This window comes from Pterocles gutturalis, unplaced genomic scaffold (genome assembly GCF_000699245.1).
Source record: "Pterocles gutturalis isolate BGI_N339 unplaced genomic scaffold, ASM69924v1 scaffold10261, whole genome shotgun sequence".
Taxonomy (NCBI): Eukaryota; Metazoa; Chordata; class Aves; order Pterocliformes; family Pteroclidae; genus Pterocles; species Pterocles gutturalis.
This window is the reverse complement of record NW_010103048.1, coordinates 1-16,780: the sequence shown is the minus strand read 5'-3', so window position 1 is coordinate 16,780 and position 16,780 is coordinate 1. Positions and strand designations below refer to the sequence as shown.

The following is a 16,780-nucleotide window of genomic DNA, read 5'->3' as shown; positions in this document are numbered from 1 at the left end:
TGTGTTGGTGCAACTTTTGTTATTTTCTCCTTAGCTGCAAGTGGTAATCACAGAGAGACTGAATCATATAATCATAGAATAGTCATAGAAGTCATAAGAAGACTGAAGCCTCACTTGCCTAATATCCTGGTAGTTTCCCTTTTTCTCATTATTCCTTTTCTCATAATGATTGTTCTTTCTTTCTGTTACATGAAAAGGGACTTTTGTAGTTTTCATTTTGGTTTTTTGAGGGTTTTTTTGTTTTTTTGTTTTTTTTCTTAAAAATGTTAAAAAGCTCAGGCTAGGTATTAATTCTTAGTACATCTGTTATCTTGTGTGATGTTGGGGAATTGCTATCAGGACTCACAGCTCAGCTTCACAGAACTTAACAGCATCTCCTCAAGTAGCCAGGACTGCATAATTTTACTTCTGTGGCTGCAAACAAATGTGCTGCAAACTTAAAGGTGTCATGCTGAAAGAGGCATTTCCATTCATTAAGCTGTGTAAGTACAGTAAGGATTTTCAGTATAGTAAGGACTTAATAAAAAGCAAGTTTTGCCACAATGAGCATTAAGACTAAAATTTAATGTGTTGAGATTTAACTCCGTTCAACAAACCACTTAAGCATAAATCCTATTCAGTGGGATACAGGCAGTTGATCCTAACTTCTTTCCTGTCCGTTTGAGAACCACTCTACTGACTTTGAATGCCCTTGAAGCATGTCAAAAGAGATGTTTCAGTTTATTCTTCTTCAGACTTTTATCTTTCAAAAAAAAAAACCCCAAACAAAAAACCCCACCAAACTACAGCATTCAGAATCAGCCCAGTACGTAAATAATTTTAAAAAATATTTATTTCCTTCTACTGCACAACAATTTGCTATGGGAAAAACCAACTCAGTAAAATGGACAGAACATCAACAAATACCTCTAGATTGATCTTCAGTCTGAGATTATGAGAGACTACTTTGTCATATACGAGTAGGAAAATTAATTTAATGTGATTCTTAGACATGGTAATAATTCCTGATTCCTCGTGATAGTGGGAGAGTATTCCAATATCTACTACTGCTGGAGAATGCTGAATGAACACATACTTTGGAAATCATTGCATTTCTGTCTTATTGTCTGAAATACAGAATTAGCAGCACAGAGAAAACTGTATCTTAAGCAAAATGTCTTTTTTCTTCCTTTTATATTTTCATTCAGCACATCTCACAGAGCAAGAATTACAAATATTCCCTTCCACAAATCAATGCTGGTAGGAATCTACCTTCATATTATTTTGACAAATTTTCTGGATTTTTTTGACCTCAGATATTGAAGGTATAAACATGTGTAAATGCTGAAGAGCTGTTAAAGAGGAGAGCATAAGGGAGAAAAAAATTTACTGAGAAATCTTACTTTGCATAGCCCCTGCCTGGGCCAGACTCTGCTTTGTTGCGTATGTTTGCAGGTAAATCATTCATTTTGGACACTGAGCAAATTCAGCCCTCCTGAGTCTGATTTCTTCAATAGACCAATCTAAGTCGATTATTTGCACGACTCCTTTCCTTGCACAGAATAACAACTTACATAGCAATGGTATCTTAGGGACAGTTTATAAAAAAGTAGTACATCAACATGATTGGGGTGGATTTTAGGAGGACCCTGGCTACTGTAGTTTCCAAAAAGCTCAGAAAGTTTTGACTTACTTAAGGCTGGATCCACAGATGTGCATTAGGGGAGAACTGTTCATAGAAGAAAGAAAGAAATGCCCAAAATTAGACATTGCCCTGGGAGGCCATTACACTGTGGCATTGTTTCATTCTGGACCACAATATAAGGATCTGATTCTTAAATGTTTTTGGGCCCCTGGTCACATTGACATCAGTTAAAGTTCAGTATCTACATTCCACTGAAAATATGTGGCTTAATTGTTCTGATTTATATCTGTAAATTGGGGAAAACAGCATTTCTTTGCAGCACAAGGCTGACATGAACTGCGTAAACACAATGACAACAGCAACTCTTGAGCACTGTGAAAGTGAGCGGGTATAAAAGTCACATAAGCACTACTAGTCTAGCAAAATACATATATAAATTATTTCCATCACTCTACATCTATGTGTTCTTTTAAACACTATTTCACTGTTTAAAGCTGCCTTCAGTTCCCTGGCCCATTTTTATCCTTTAACTATTAAAAAAAGCATCTGCTTTAACACTACAGCTGAGCTCAGAACACCGCTTGCTTGGGTGATGGCTGATTACCACTAAGAGCACTGTTGTTTTACTAAGCTTGCAGACAGTTGCTATGCAGACTGATAATAAAGGAAAAGACGTTACTCATTTAACTCAACGTTCTGGATGTGCAGGGGGAAAACTGAAGCTCTCTCTCCTTCACATACATTTCTTTGGAAAGCCCTGATACAAATACAATGGTAATAGCACATATCTGAGGCCGAGCGTAACTCAGAGGACTGAGTTCTGCTCCTCTGGCACAACCATGCCAGTAGTATCCCTCCTGTCCCTGTTGTCTGTCATTATCTGCTTGTCTCTTCTCTGACATTTGCAGGGTAGTCAGACTGACTTTCTATTCTGTAGCCTGAATCTATATACCTGCAAATACAAGGGGATCTAGGTCCTTACAACAATTAAAATAACATTACTGGTCTTACCTCATGTAAATTGAACAAGTCGTCCTCACCACTTTCTGCAGCGTTCTGCTGTGCTTCTTACTGGCTGTATTACTCTGTGCAACAGCAGCACAATGTTTTCTGTTAAACCAAGGAGTGACAAAGGTACCTCTTGACACATAGGAATGTGGCTAAAAACCTGTATTGCCTTTCATGGGATAAACCGAGAACAAAGTTCATGTATCAATGGGCTGTACAAACAAAGCATATACAAGACAAACAAGTCTTATATTCAGAAAAAAAACCCCCAGATCTCTTATAAAGTACTGTGGCAATATAGTTACTAAGGAATTTATATGGTTGGTATAAGACTATATTATGGATAGACTCCAAGTAACAGAAAGCAATAGGCTGATGTTGTGTACATAGGGAAGCTATTCTACAGCTATGCAACTGCAATGAAGTTGAGATACAAGATTGGGTAATAAGACTCCCAATAAAAAAATAATTACAATATAATTAATGCACTTGCATAGGGCTTACTAACATCAGTGAATGCAAAAAATAAACTGAAGAGCCTATTTAAAAACACTCAAAATCCCCTAGCTTGAGATACTAATTCCTATTTAACAACTTTGAACCAACCCTCTGTAACACCCATGAAGCCACTTCATTGCTGTTTAAATTTCTTAGCATTTTCCTTCATGTCATCTCACTAAAAGTAGCAGCTGATACAGTGAGGCTGCTGACGTGCTAAGCAAAGTGCTCATCATGCAAACCAATATTCTGTCCTCATTCCTTCATCTCCTTGCTTCATCTGTATCCACCAACTCTTTTTTCACAGACCACACTTTTTCATAGTAGATATTATCATTAGCTCTCTGGTTGCTTAATGTCTAGGCACAGAAGATGCTGTACTATTGTTAAATCTGTGATCACAAAAAAAACCCCACACCTCTGTGGACTCAGAGGGGATTGAAGCAGTTGACAGACACTAGGTGACAGTAGTTGGCCAGCTCAAGCACCAATTACCACGTTCCTCTGAAAATGTCCCAGCCTACTTTGGGTCTCAGTTTGCCAACCACAGAACAAGGTATGACCCTACACTTCCATGGATGAGGAACGCACACTGATGCAATCAGGGGCAAACCCCAGTTTTACTGTAGCTGAGTGATCTTAAAAAAAAAAAGATATGAAGACTCACTATCAGAAGGGAAAATGGCCCACTCCCTGTCCTCCGAGACAACTGACACCTCTTCATGCATATCAGTCACAAGAATCCTGCAAGATAACATCCCACAACATAGCTTTGAATTATTTCATTAACTGAGAACAGTGTGAGAACAAAGCCAGGAAGGAACTGTGCAAGGCAGCCAGCTAAATGTGCTCAGAGGAAAATTGCTAAACCATGTGCCCTGCAAGGAGCAGCAGCCTATGCCATTTACTCCGTGACAGCTGATCATGAACAGCTCTTAGCAGGAATTTAAGCTAATCTATCCAGGTGTCAAAAGCCTTCCAATAATGTCTCCACACTGAGTTACAAGAGCTGAGACTAATTTTCCCTTTTCTATAACTGAAGAAGTCTGACATTTAGCCTGCAACTGAGAATAAAACATCTCCCAAGGTCTCCTTTGTAAATAATGCTGTCACCAACATCCCATGCATATTTCACTAACTACATGATACTTACTGCATCACAGGATAGGATTTCTCTTGAAATATTACAGGACTTGCATGATCTTTTGTTTTAAAAGGAGCTACAAAAATTAAGTTACTTGCTTGTGAAAGTGTTTTAGTCCACTACTCCCAGCAACTTAACAGAGCTAGAATTCCTCTTAATTGCTCAAAATTAGTCTCAGACAAGTACTGGCTATTTTAGAGATAATAGCTATTCCACAATTAAGTGATTAAAAAAAAAACTTCAGTTTTTCTTTAAATCTCTTCTACCCTCAAGTATAAGCACTTTTGAAACAATCATGCTGGCATTTAAAGGCCCAATTTGACTTGTTCTATAAACAAGATACCATGGAACTCTAGTCTTTAACTACCAAAATCCAAGGGGTTTTTTAGAATCAAACAGAAAGAATCTTCTTTGTTCAAACATTATGAAAACTAGACACCAGTAACAGGTAAAAAATTTAATCCAGAAAAGGATCTACAGGACCTTTTTTCTAGGCCAGTAGCATACAGAATCTTAATGTTGGCATAATTTTGGCAGGTGCCCCAGAGTCAAATCCCCATTTAATTTCCTCTACCCATCAGTCGAAAAATAGGAAGTACTGTATCCGAAACAAGTCTGGGAATGAACTATACTTATTCAGCCTTTTCTGTATGATTTAGTTTCAGTCCAGAGGCTTTAGTAAGGTTGTACTAGTGAAATCCCACCACAGGCAACTACCATATTGTTTCTAACCTTTTAAAGGGACTATGTGTCTACACTTCCATGTAGTCTGTGGCAAATAAAGGAGAACACTAGAGCAAGCCATGTAATTTACATACTGAAAATAAGTCACTAGGTCAACAAAACATGCTTGAAAGTTGCTTTATTTGTTCATAAGGTCTGTGCATTACAACAAGCTTAAGTTTAACTACTGTGGACAAACCTCAGTCTGGAAGAGCATTAAATGTTAACCATAGATATGTATAGTGAGTAGAGCACAATGCTGTTTTTCTATTGCTGGAATCTAATATTCATGAGTTACAGGTCTTTGAGATCTTTCTGGATGTTCCACAACGTATCTGCGCTCTTCTTCAGCTGAGCCACCTCATCATCCTTCAGCTTTTGGTTGATGACACTTGTCAATCCAGAGGCACTTAGGACAACAGGAAGGCTCAAGAAGACATCATTCTCAATGCCATACATGCCCTGCCACAAAAAAAAAAGATAACTCAGACAATCCTCCCAGATGTGCTTTTAGTTTATATAGCCTTCTGAGAGCAGAGCTTAGACTATCATTTTGCAGCCTGCAGAAAATTCAACTTCTAGTCACAATCTGTTTGAGGAGAATAAGAAGTGCAGAGCTATTCTAGACCAAGTGATTGGCAATACTGAGATGGCAGATTTCAGAAACCCCACCTCCAAAACCCTCATTTATATACAGCAAGTAGCTGACAAAATTCAAAGACACAGGATAAGGGCAGGTGTTTTTCTGACTGTAGAGGGAGCAGTAAGTTCAGTCTACTCAGAGTCCTTGCTGCACCCAAGGTTATCCAGCTTGTGCAGACTCAATGCTGCCAGTTACATTACCTATAAAAAGGACACAGGTCTCTTTCCTAGCACCCTTGCTAGACAGTGGTTCATGAATTGCAGCTGGGCCTCCATGAAGTTTTTCATTTTTCGCTCTGCAACTTGATTTTAATGAGTCTGCATGCCACACATGGCAAACTTCACACAAGAGTAGTACAACGTTGGGTGGATTACAGAGAACTTATTTTCAGCTCCATTCTTGTGAGATGGGTAAGCTAAGAGGTCAGACTAGAAAAAACTACAACAGTAAGCTCCCATTTTAAATTCAAAGTAGCATTTTACAAAGCTTCATTTGTTCAGCACCTTGCTAATTGAGACTATTTAGCTTTTCCATAAAACCAAAGTGAACTAGAGCATCCAATCAGCCACCACTTCTTACCTTTACCAGTGTTGAGACTGGATGAACCCGGTACAAGTTCTTCAAAATGGTCTCACAGAGTTCAGCAACGCTAAGGCCAATAGCCCAGTTTGTGTATCCCTTAAGTTTGATTACCTCATAGGCACTAAAGAAATATTGAAATACAGTTGCATTAAGACGTCTTCAAGACACTCTGTTAATTGTAAGTCTTAAGCTCAGTGAACATTTCCCATTTAAAAAAATCTGAAACTCCTGGGACACACATTGTAAGTTTTGGAATTAAAAATAGTTATGTATTTCAGCATTAGAGGATGATGCATAAATTCTGCACTACCCCATATGTATAATAAAGAAGCCCTCTTGTTCTCACAGGATTAGCTGAAAAGAAAAGTAGCTTCCATCTAGAAACAGTTCTTAGTGTTAAGTAGAAAAAGAGATACCTATAACTGAACAAGTTCTCTATTCAAGTCAGCGGCACAATCATTCTGAGTGCATTTGGAATTAGTTAAACATCTAGTCAAAGCCTGCACTACCTACGCATGCATCCTGATTTAACCAAAATCTGCAGATGCTTTATACCAGTATAGTCCTTATTTCACAAGTGAGACAAGTGGTTTAGCAACATGTATAGTTATCTTTAGACATATTTCCTTAACTCAATGAACAAATTTTCCCAAATCAACTCCAATGTTCTGCTCACAGAAACATACTACCTTTTCTTAGAGTCTTCTACCCTTTGAACAAAGTTAACCATTTAAGCAGTTACTTGTTAGAAAATAACTGCACACAGCTTTAAGTGCTGCAGTACTGAAGTGGATATGTTTTGCAATATCTTGTCTCCTTGCAGGGTAATAAAGCTTACCAACTGAGATCCTGCATTTCTGTGTTTAAACCAGTAGTTCCACTTACTCGTCCAACTCTAAAAGGGGCATGAAAGCTGGAGCAGAATGGAGAGGCAGTAAGGAGGCAGCATGCAGTCTAGCTATTTTCAGCATCACATGTATCACCTTATTCCTTAAGTCACTGTACCTGTCAACCACCTGCTTGTGGACTTCCTTCCAGTTCTCACTATCTTTGTCAGTTCCCATAGCAGGATTCAGCTCCTGGAGACAAACACCTGCCACATTAACTCCACTCCAAACAGCCACTGTAACAGAGGGGACATAAATTTCAATAGCACTTAGCGCCTCCCCTTTCACTTCTCCTATCTAAGATAACTGGAAACAAAGTAGTAGTAGCCAGAATCACAATGATGTTTGAGGCAGATTTAAAATTTTTGTTTAACTACAGTTAATTCCAAGAACTCTGGGGGTCAAATATGAGGCTATTTTAGAACTGACACTTTAACAAGTCAATCACAACACAGGAACAACAGAACTTTCAGCCCTTTACAAGTGTAGACAGCTACTTTTGAAGTCAGAAGCCTCAAATTCTAACAAAAAGGCACACCTTAGCTGTTCAGCCTTTTAAAACTGATTTTGCACAAAAACTGCAGCACATATGTATTTCCTGTGCCACTAACCAGTATTAGGATTAACTTTCAAGAATTCTGCTACCCTGTTCGGGGAAACTAGTAATCTGCAAACTTAGAATACCAAGACAAGAATTAGCACTTCTCCCTTGGAAGCTTATAGGCAGACTCATTGTCTGTTCCTGTGAAGTAACTAGGAAATTTCTTAGTTACTTCAAAGCAAAAGCAGCTGTAACACTGAACCAAGATGAACTCTGTGTATGCTCAGCCAAGCTCTGCTTTCATTACAGTGTAGGGCTGGCTTCAGAAAATACTACTGTTGAAGAGATACTGTACTGTGATCAAATTCAATAGGACACTGAAGAGGTTGCTCTTAGAAATACACAGCACTAAAATATAAAGCAGTACCAATTTACACAGATATCCTGCTCCATCATTTCAGACTTGAAATACATGAACTGAATGAGGACAAATAAGCTTCTTTGATTTCACATTATTTTAGAAACATCTTTTATTTTAAACAGCATGGAGAAAAGTCACAAAACGTGAGAGAATTTTGTTAGCCTGAATCTGTATTGCTAGCTTTTTCTACTACTTGCAATAAGCTCTGACATTGCCCTAACAAGAGCTAGTATTACTTTCAGAGTAGAACTGTGCTACAGGTGATGTTATGATACTCCAAAAACTGACACTAAACAGAAGTAGTAAGCTATAGCCTTTAGGGCACAACTACAGCCAAGCAAATTGGCCTTTTCAGTTCAGAGTTTAATCATACAGCCACAATCACTTACTAAAAAAGTGTAGCTAGATTTCCTGGGCTTGCCTCAACTCTAATCTTCATAAAAACACAGCAAAGTGCCAGCTATTCAAGCCCAGATGCATCTGTTCTTTCAGAATTTTGTAATACCCCTTAGGCCTCAACCGTTTAACGTTGTACTGCTTATTCTAAAAGAGATCAGAACTGCTTCTTACCACTAGAATCACCGTGTTCTCCCAAGATCCAGCCATGGCAGCTGGATGGATGGATACCAAGTCTCTCAGCCATCAGATAACGAAATCTAGCTGTGTCTAGATTGGTACCACTTCCAATCACACGGTGTTTTGGCAGGCCACTCAGCTTCCATGTGACATAGGTTAATATATCCACTGAAAGAAAATATGCATAGTAAATAAAACCATTCACATATGCCAGGAGTACTCCAGCAATTACCCAAAACAGAGTTATGCTCATTGGTCCAAGTATTTTAGGTCTGACAATTTGCGAGATTAAAATGAATGCAGCACTTGAAATTTAGGACCCATCAAGCTACTGTTCAAAGGAAACTAAGGAAGGTCTTTGGAGATTAGTATCTGACCAGCTAAAGTTGAAGACATTTTGTCAAAGCTAAACCCCTAGGGCACCCAGAATTGGGACTGAACTCGAGGCTAAAACATTCAAGTAGCTTCCTGAATTAATCTTACCTTCCACTTCATAATCACAATAAAATGTAAAGCAATTTACAATGAAACATGTTTGAGATTTACATACTCTATTTGTAGTTGGTAACTACTTCTACTTGATTTCTTGAACAGATTAATACATTAAGCAGTTTCTGCACCAACTACCTTTGCAGCACAGAAAGCCAGATAAGCAATATCCTTTAGCTGCATGTGGCTCTAAAAAGCAAACCTAGGTTGGGGCAGACAGTCAAAAAGATGTAAGCGGAGAGAAAAACCTCTAATCCACAGCTCAAAACAATAAACAGGCTACAATAATTAATTATGGCTCCAAAACTCTCAAAATCCAGCAAGTTCTTTGGAAGAAATATAGCTGTGTATATAAATCTGAAATACATCATTTGCTCTGCTCAGGCACCAAAAGCATGTCATCAGTCCAGTTGACAGCTTGCTGTTACAAGGGGCATGCTCATCAGGCATAGCCTCCCCACAGCTTCAGTTGAGGCAGTTCCTGCCAGGATCACAGTATACAGAGCACCTCCCTATCGAACAGCTACAATTGCTCTGGACAGTCTGGCTTTCGAATCAGGTACTGAGACATGCACCTGACACATTGAACTTTGTAACTTCATTGTTTGCCTACAGTAGGGCTTTCCACTCAGGACAGGCTGTGGACAGTGCTACCTGAGCTAGAGCCCAGACAGATCCAGGGAAGTTAAACAGGGAAGGACATCAAAGGTCACACACCAACACACATGCATGTCTGGACACTCCTGATCCTCCCATACCCCTGAAGTTCCTTCTAATGGACTCAATAACTTCCACTATACTAGTTGATAAAACTCCACACATTGAGAAAAAAAGCATTATAAAAATAACTTTGAAAAAGCAATGTGCAATTCTCCTCATGCAACTGCTCTGCTGGAAAGAAGTCCTTAGTGACTTCAGCCTTGCTAGAACAAGAACAATTTGATCTTCAACTCAGTTCAATAAGTGTTTAAAATTGCTGTAAGTTATTGTACTTGTACAGTAGCTGATTGCTCAGTACACTAGTATTCAGTAGTACTAACTGTACAACAGCTAATTAACCACTAGCTGAGTTGCTAGTTTTACACGCACTGTTTTGACTCTGCCAAGTTCCCCCTAAAAGCAGCACCACTGCATTGCCAGGACACTGGAGTAATGGCTTTACTCAGACGTTGAATCAAGGAAAGACAGCCCTACAGAGACACTCTACAAAGTATATCAGAATGGTTACAGTCAGCTTTAGACATCCAAATATCCAAGCTGCCCCCGTGCAATGAAATGCTTGGAAGTGAACACACAAACGTGTAACTAGTTATAACCAAGTCTTTCCTAATCTAACTGAACTATGTAATATAGTTAGCTTTCCCACCACCATAGGCTTCAGCATGCAAATTTTTTTCATGAAAATATAGTCAAGACCATAGCATAAGTTCTTCACTCTGAAAAACGGCCACATCATATCCAGATACAAAAAAGTTATGATTTACAAACAAATGAGGATTTATAAACAATTTAAAAGCAATATGCATGCCTCCTTTAGAGATTAAAATTTTTAACTATTGCTTAAGCCAAAGTATGTAAAAAAACTGATTTACCATTGGGCATGCTTTTAAAATATGGAATCCATGAGAAGTTCTGAATGAAGAGAGCATGAAAAATACATAATTTGATTGTATTCTGCTGTTAGTAACTACATAGAATCACAGAATGGATAGGGTTGGAAAGGAAGCTAAAGATCATCTAGTTCCAACCCCCCTGCCATGGGCAGGGACACCTCCCACTAGACCAGGTTGCTCAAAGCCTCATCCAGCCTGGCCTTGAACACCTCCAGGGATGGGGCACCCACAGCTTCTCTGGGCAAACTGTGCCAGTGTCTCACCACCCTGACAGGAAAAAATTCTTCCTAACGTCTAGTCTAAATCTACCCTCTTTCAGCTTATACCCATTACCCCTTGTCCTCTCACTACACTCCCTGATAAAGAGTCCCTCCCCCTCTCTCCTGTAGGCCCCCTTCAGGTACTGGAAGGCTGCTATTAAGTCTCCTCTGAGCCTTCTTTTCTCCAGGCTGAACAACCCCAATTCTTTCAGCCTGTCTTCATAGGGGAGGGGCTCCAGCCCTCTGACCAATTTTGTGGATCTCCTCTGGACTCTCTCCAATAGGTCCAGGTCTTTTTTATGGCAGATGTCCACACAAAGCTATTCATGTTCAACATTCAATTGGCATTTTAGAAGACTGATAAAATAAAACACTAGTTCTCTAACAAACAGAATTTGTAAGTATTCTAGGAAAAGATTGCCTTACCTGGGTTGGAAACCACCAAGATGATGCAGTTAGGGCTGTATTTCACAATCTGAGGGATGATGAATTTGAAGACATTCACATTCCTCTGAACCAGGTTGAGACGACTCTCCCCCTCTTGCTGACGAACTCCTGCAGTTACTACCACAATCTTGGAGTTGGCTGTGATAGCATAGTCTACAACAGAGCATGGGGGAGAAGACATAGCACGGGTTACACAGACTTATCACTAATTTCAATAGCATTGTGTTCATACAGGTATTACAGGTAGCTTCTTCACTGTGCATACATTCAAAACCAAAAAACACGAGACATCAATACTACAGCCAGGACCATCTCTTACATTGTTCTGATATGTCAATACATGGTTCTTGAGAGTACATTCAAGCCCTCTGAAAGTCATTTCCGCTATCAAATAACAATATTTCTTAGATATCAAAGAGGTACTAGAGTTTCATTAAAATACATTTTATTCAACAAGCCCAAAACTGTAAAATGGCCATTAGAGAGGTAAGAGGAAGCCCAGATTAAGAGCCACTGCCATTGTTATGGTGTTCATCTGAACTCCCATCCCATCCATATACTTTAGCTTTTCAATACCAAATCCTTAGAGTTCTTTAGGATTACACAACTAATGGTCCACCTTTAAGCAAATTCACACAATATCAGTATTAAATAAAAGAAACTGAGGTTCACCTTTGCCTGCCACAATCTTGTGAGTGTGAAGGAACAAGCTCCCATGCTGTAGATCCATCATTTCTCCTTTTAGTTTGTCTTCCAAAACATCAACCAGAGCAAGCTCATCACAAAGACCCTGAAAAACCACAAAATTTGATGGAATCAATGAAGCAGTTAACTTGCATTTTGAAGTTTCCCAAGTTCAGTTACATTACATTTTAAAGTAACATGGTATGCATCTGAAAGCATCTCTTCCCCAAAGGTAAACCATTAGGGCAGCAGTATCTTGGTGTTTTGATGTATATCACAGTAACAAAGTCAGAAGCTACTACACCACAGATTCATAAAACTCAGACTTTCCAAAAAAGGCATTATTTGTGGAGAGTTTGAGTACACAGCTACCCCTTTACTAGTAAGGCACTTCATGATTCAGTTGTTATCTTAGGGAAAAAGTTGAATCATTCAGAGTTGTAACAAACCCTCTAAATCTATCCAGCAAATAGGCCTACTTGAAATATTTAAATAACTAATACAACGAACCACATAATTATCAAATAAGTATTCTCTTATAACATTCCTTCAGCCAATTAATTTCACAAAATAGAACGGAAAGACTTCTTTTGCTTAATACTACAAATAGTATCAAGAGAAAACAGATTCTTCACCTAATTTTCTCTATTGGAGATACTACATTATATTTACTTTACAGATTTAGCCACATATGCTTGTTGTCCAGCCAGGTTAAGTTGGGAGATAATATCATATAGACCCAGAACAGTGAAACATGGAGGTGGAAGAAAAAGGCATTCTGCTATAATGCAAAGTTTTACAGCCTTTTGATGGAAGTGTTTACTACCCCGTAAATTCTACTATACTTAATGGCTTATCATTCAGTAAATTATACAGAGATTCAAATTACTACTTCTATTTTCCTAGGTGTCTACACCCCATTTGAAAGTAGTTGTTTTTATGCTACTGAAAATATTACTACAAGGAAGCTTCTTTGTTAATTTTTTTAATATAAAAAGTAATACTCGTTGCTTCACATGGAAATATTATCATAAGTATCAACTACCTACTTTAAGCACGCAGCAACAAAATGCACTTATTTTCCTGGGGAAAAATTTATTTAACAGCAGGCATATTTAAGTTTTTAATTTCATACTTTAAAAACATGTTGGAGTTAATTGCTTTTTCATACTACTTCCTTTCACAGGTGATTTGATCAACTGCTGAAGGAGAACTGTAAGAATCTAGATCCTTGCTCTGCTCTGCAATAGTCTGGAGGGTAAAATTAAAGTCTCAATTATTCCACCATTATGAAAAGCATTCTTAACTGAAGTAACTGGTGTCAAACTAAGAAGTTAGCATAATCAGAATTTGAGGAAAAAAGTGTGCACATGAGTGATTATGTATAGATTTTACAGGCATAGTCTAACACTGAGACTTTCAGTCTAGACACTGCAACCTATATTCACCAGATTCAGCAGGTTCAAGTAGCCAGTTCCCACAAACAGAAAAGCACCTGGAATAACTCCAATTACTAGTTTCTTGAATTTGCAGGGTTGCCTAGGGAAGAATTCAGTTCATTATTGGCACACACAGGAATGAAGCCTACACAATCACCAAATGCAGCTTGAAATATTCTTCTTGAAAACAGCTGACTTGGGACTGTGGAGTTGTTTGTTTCTAAAACAGTATAGCAACTTTAGTGATATTTCTGAGAGGGAGCTAAAAATATTCAAAATGGAAGTTTAGTGTCATTCAAATTTATATTAATATAATACCAGTAAACTGAAATTAATATTAGCACACTAAGTTTAAAAATTTAAAGTCATCTAAAACTCAACTACATTTACATAATAGAGTATAGAAAATTCAGTATAAAATTTTATGGCATGGTTTAACAAAAAAATATCTTGGGGAGCCAACTATCTTGCACAAGTCAAAGCTACATCTAATTCAGTGACAAGAAACAGAGGTTTTTGTTATTAAAAATGTTTTACACTGCAGCTTACACTTTTGAGAAAGAATAAGAGAGCAGAAGCCTGCTTCACGCCATAAGCCAAGCCTGAAAAATTTAAAACCAGTTTTTTATTCTGCATTTGGGGAATACAGCTCATTAACAGTAAAATTGTTTGCCTAGATTTCTGAAAGCACAATTTGATCCTGTTTAGAGCAGTGTATTAAACACATGTGGTGGGCTGACCTTAGCTGGATGGCAGCTGCCCAATCACTCCTCTCCTCAGCTGGAAGGGGAGAGAAAAATATAATGAAAAGCTCATGAGCCAAGTACAGACAGGGAGAGATCACTCACCATTTACCATCACAGGCAAAACAGACTCAACTTGGGGAAAAATTAGTTTAATTTATTAGCAATCATATCAGAGTAGAATAATGAGAAATAAAATGAAATCTTAAGAACATCTTCCCCCAAATCCTCCCTTCCCCCCAGGCTCAACTGCACTCCTGATTTCTCTACCTCCTCCCCCACAGCAGTGCAGGGGGACATGGAGTGGGGGTTGTGGTCAGTTCATCACACCTTGTCCCTGCTGCTCCTTCCTCCTCAGTGGGAGGGAGGATTCCTCACACTGTCTCCCTGCTCCAGTGTGGGTCCCTCCCAGGGGAGACAGTCCTCCATGAATTTCTCTAACACAATCCTTCCCACAGGCTGCAGTTCTTCGCTATCTGCTCCAGTGTGGGTTCTTTCCACAAGGTACAGTCCTTCAGGAACAGCCTGCTCCAGCATGTGTCCCCCACAGGGCCACAAGTCCTGCCAGCAAACCTGCTCCTGTACAGGGTTCCCATGGGGTCACAGCCTCCTCTGGGCATCCACCTGCTCAGGCATGGGGTCCTCCAGGGGCTGCAGGTGGAGATCTGCTCCACTGTCACCTCCATGGGCTGCAGGGGCACAGCTGCCCCACCAGGGTCTGTACCACAGGCTCCTTTAGTTATATAGTTTTAAAAATTACTTGTTACTTTCACATCAATTCTCAGTTTCACTGTGGCCTTTTCTTACTGTCAGTTTTTCTTGCTCACAAGGTTCATGAATATCAGCAAGTGAAAACCCTCAAGATTTTTTTTAGGGATTAAAACCCTAGTACTTTAAATCATGCATCCTCAAAGCAACAGGTAGAGGAAGGATCATCTTAAAATACAGATGGTTTAGTAGTACATGAAAGATTTCTGATCTCACTGTGAGCTATTTAAGACCTGCCCCTGCAATTGGGTAGTGCATATCCTTTTATGCCTTCTTTTAAAAAGAGAGATTTGCAGCTCCCATTTGTCTTGTCAAAAGCAGCATGAAAAAAATCAAATTTAACTTGTTCACAACGTTCTCTAAAAACAGAAGGCAAAGTACAAGAGATCCTTACTGCATAATAAGCCTTTTTTTCTGCTCAAAAGCTCTCTGCAACATTAGATTTGAAAAAAAAAAGCCAGTAACAGAAAGAGTCAGAATGACCTCTAAGTCCAGACCTCTATTTTTAGTTTTTGGAAAACTACATAAAACACCTCTGGAAACTAATAAAGTCATATAGCCAAGCAATAAGGGCTTAAGAGAAATAAAGAAGCCTACTGAAGAAGATAATATTTTCAGTTACTATAGTACATATGCATTAGAAGAGTAAAAAGCAAACATGCATAGTTCTGATTCCCATCCTGTATTTCATATGGATTTCTGCTCTGTCTGCATTCTTGGCCCAGCAGAGCTCTCCCACCAAGCAAACTCCAGCTTCATTATGGAAGAATAACAAAAGTACAGAGAGTTTGTCAGGGGCTTCAGACCTATTGGTAACTACATTCTCCCAGTCGCCTGCAAAATAACTCTGCTTAATGAGAGATTTATTACTAAGCACAGGCAGAAAGGTCAGAGAACAAGGAGAAACTGAATGGGGAGGTCAGCCTTGCATGAACAGTGTAGGTCACTGCTTGCTTACACAAAATGGAAGTTTTTTTTTTGCACTAACCTACCAAATTTCACATCATTTTCTAAGACAAACAGGCAGTGCAGAACATCACAGCAGTGGGAACTTGAATAGCACATTGTCCTTGAGTAGTACCTTTCCAAGGACGCTGATAGCACTGGCCATCCCAACCTGTCCAACACCCACTACGGTTATCTTGTTGTTTGGGACCGTGGCTCCTGCAGCAATGGGGGTCATCAGCTTATCCTTGAGAGTAGCCATGTTGTTCTGCAAGGAGAGACAAAGACTTGGTTCAAAGCAAGCTAGTGTGAACTGAAACACAGGCTCTGAATGTAAGAGGTCATCTTAAATTTCCACAGGCAGAAACTTGCCGATGGGAGTGCTGCAAGTCACTCCTGACGGAGGTTTACATAAGGCAGCACACAGACACACTGCCCTTGCTCCCAGGGCTCCTTCCACCCCCCTCGGTACCAGCCCACCCACACACCCAGATCACTGGGCTCCAGCTCCCATCCCTCCCTGCATTTGCTGCGGCCCAGCAAGAGGTGAACGGGGGGCAGAGGTTATTTTGGCAACACATGACAGAATACCCTTCTGTTCCCACAGCCTCCCCCCAGAAGGCAGTAATGCTCTCTGCGCTAACGGCTCTTTAGCATTCACCTCCCTGCACAGCGCCCATCAGGGCTCTGGGACTGGCAAGAAAAACACAAACCCCTTGGGGAGCAGTAAACCTGCTGGGATTTC

The 16,780-nt window shown here is 39.4% G+C and overlaps 1 protein-coding gene across 2 annotated transcripts; it reads right to left on the bottom strand.

The window, feature by feature from the left end:
• Positions 1–5,119: 5,119 nt before the first annotated feature.
• LDHB (lactate dehydrogenase B) lies at positions 5,120–16,312 on the bottom strand. Of its 2 annotated transcripts, XM_010086537.1 has the most exons (7): positions 16,172–16,312; positions 12,129–12,246; positions 11,436–11,609; positions 8,642–8,815; positions 7,228–7,345; positions 6,220–6,343; positions 5,122–5,459 (listed from the first exon to the last, which is right to left on the bottom strand). In XM_010086537.1, exons 1-7 carry the CDS (start codon positions 16,295–16,297, stop codon positions 5,292–5,294), a joined length of 1,002 nt encoding a protein of 333 aa, XP_010084839.1. In that variant the 5' UTR covers positions 16,298–16,312; the 3' UTR covers positions 5,122–5,291. The 2 variants fall into 2 exon arrangements, with proteins under 2 accessions (XP_010084840.1, XP_010084839.1); XM_010086538.1 differs by lacking the exon at positions 11,436–11,609 and having other exon boundaries at positions 5,120–5,459; positions 16,172–16,297.
• Positions 16,313–16,780: the final 468 nt, after the last annotated feature.

Coding starts and splice junctions, on each gene's coding strand:
- LDHB (XM_010086537.1), bottom strand. CDS start 16,297: ATGGCTACTCTCAAGGATAAGCTGATGACCCCCATTGCTGCAGGAGCC. Junction 12,247..16,171: donor CTATCAGCGTCCTTGGAAAG/GTACTACTCAAG, acceptor GTGGTTTTTCAG/GGTCTTTGTGATGAGCTTGC. Junction 6,344..7,227: donor CACAAGCAGGTGGTTGACAG/GTACAGTGACTT, acceptor ATATTTCTTTAG/TGCCTATGAGGTAATCAAAC.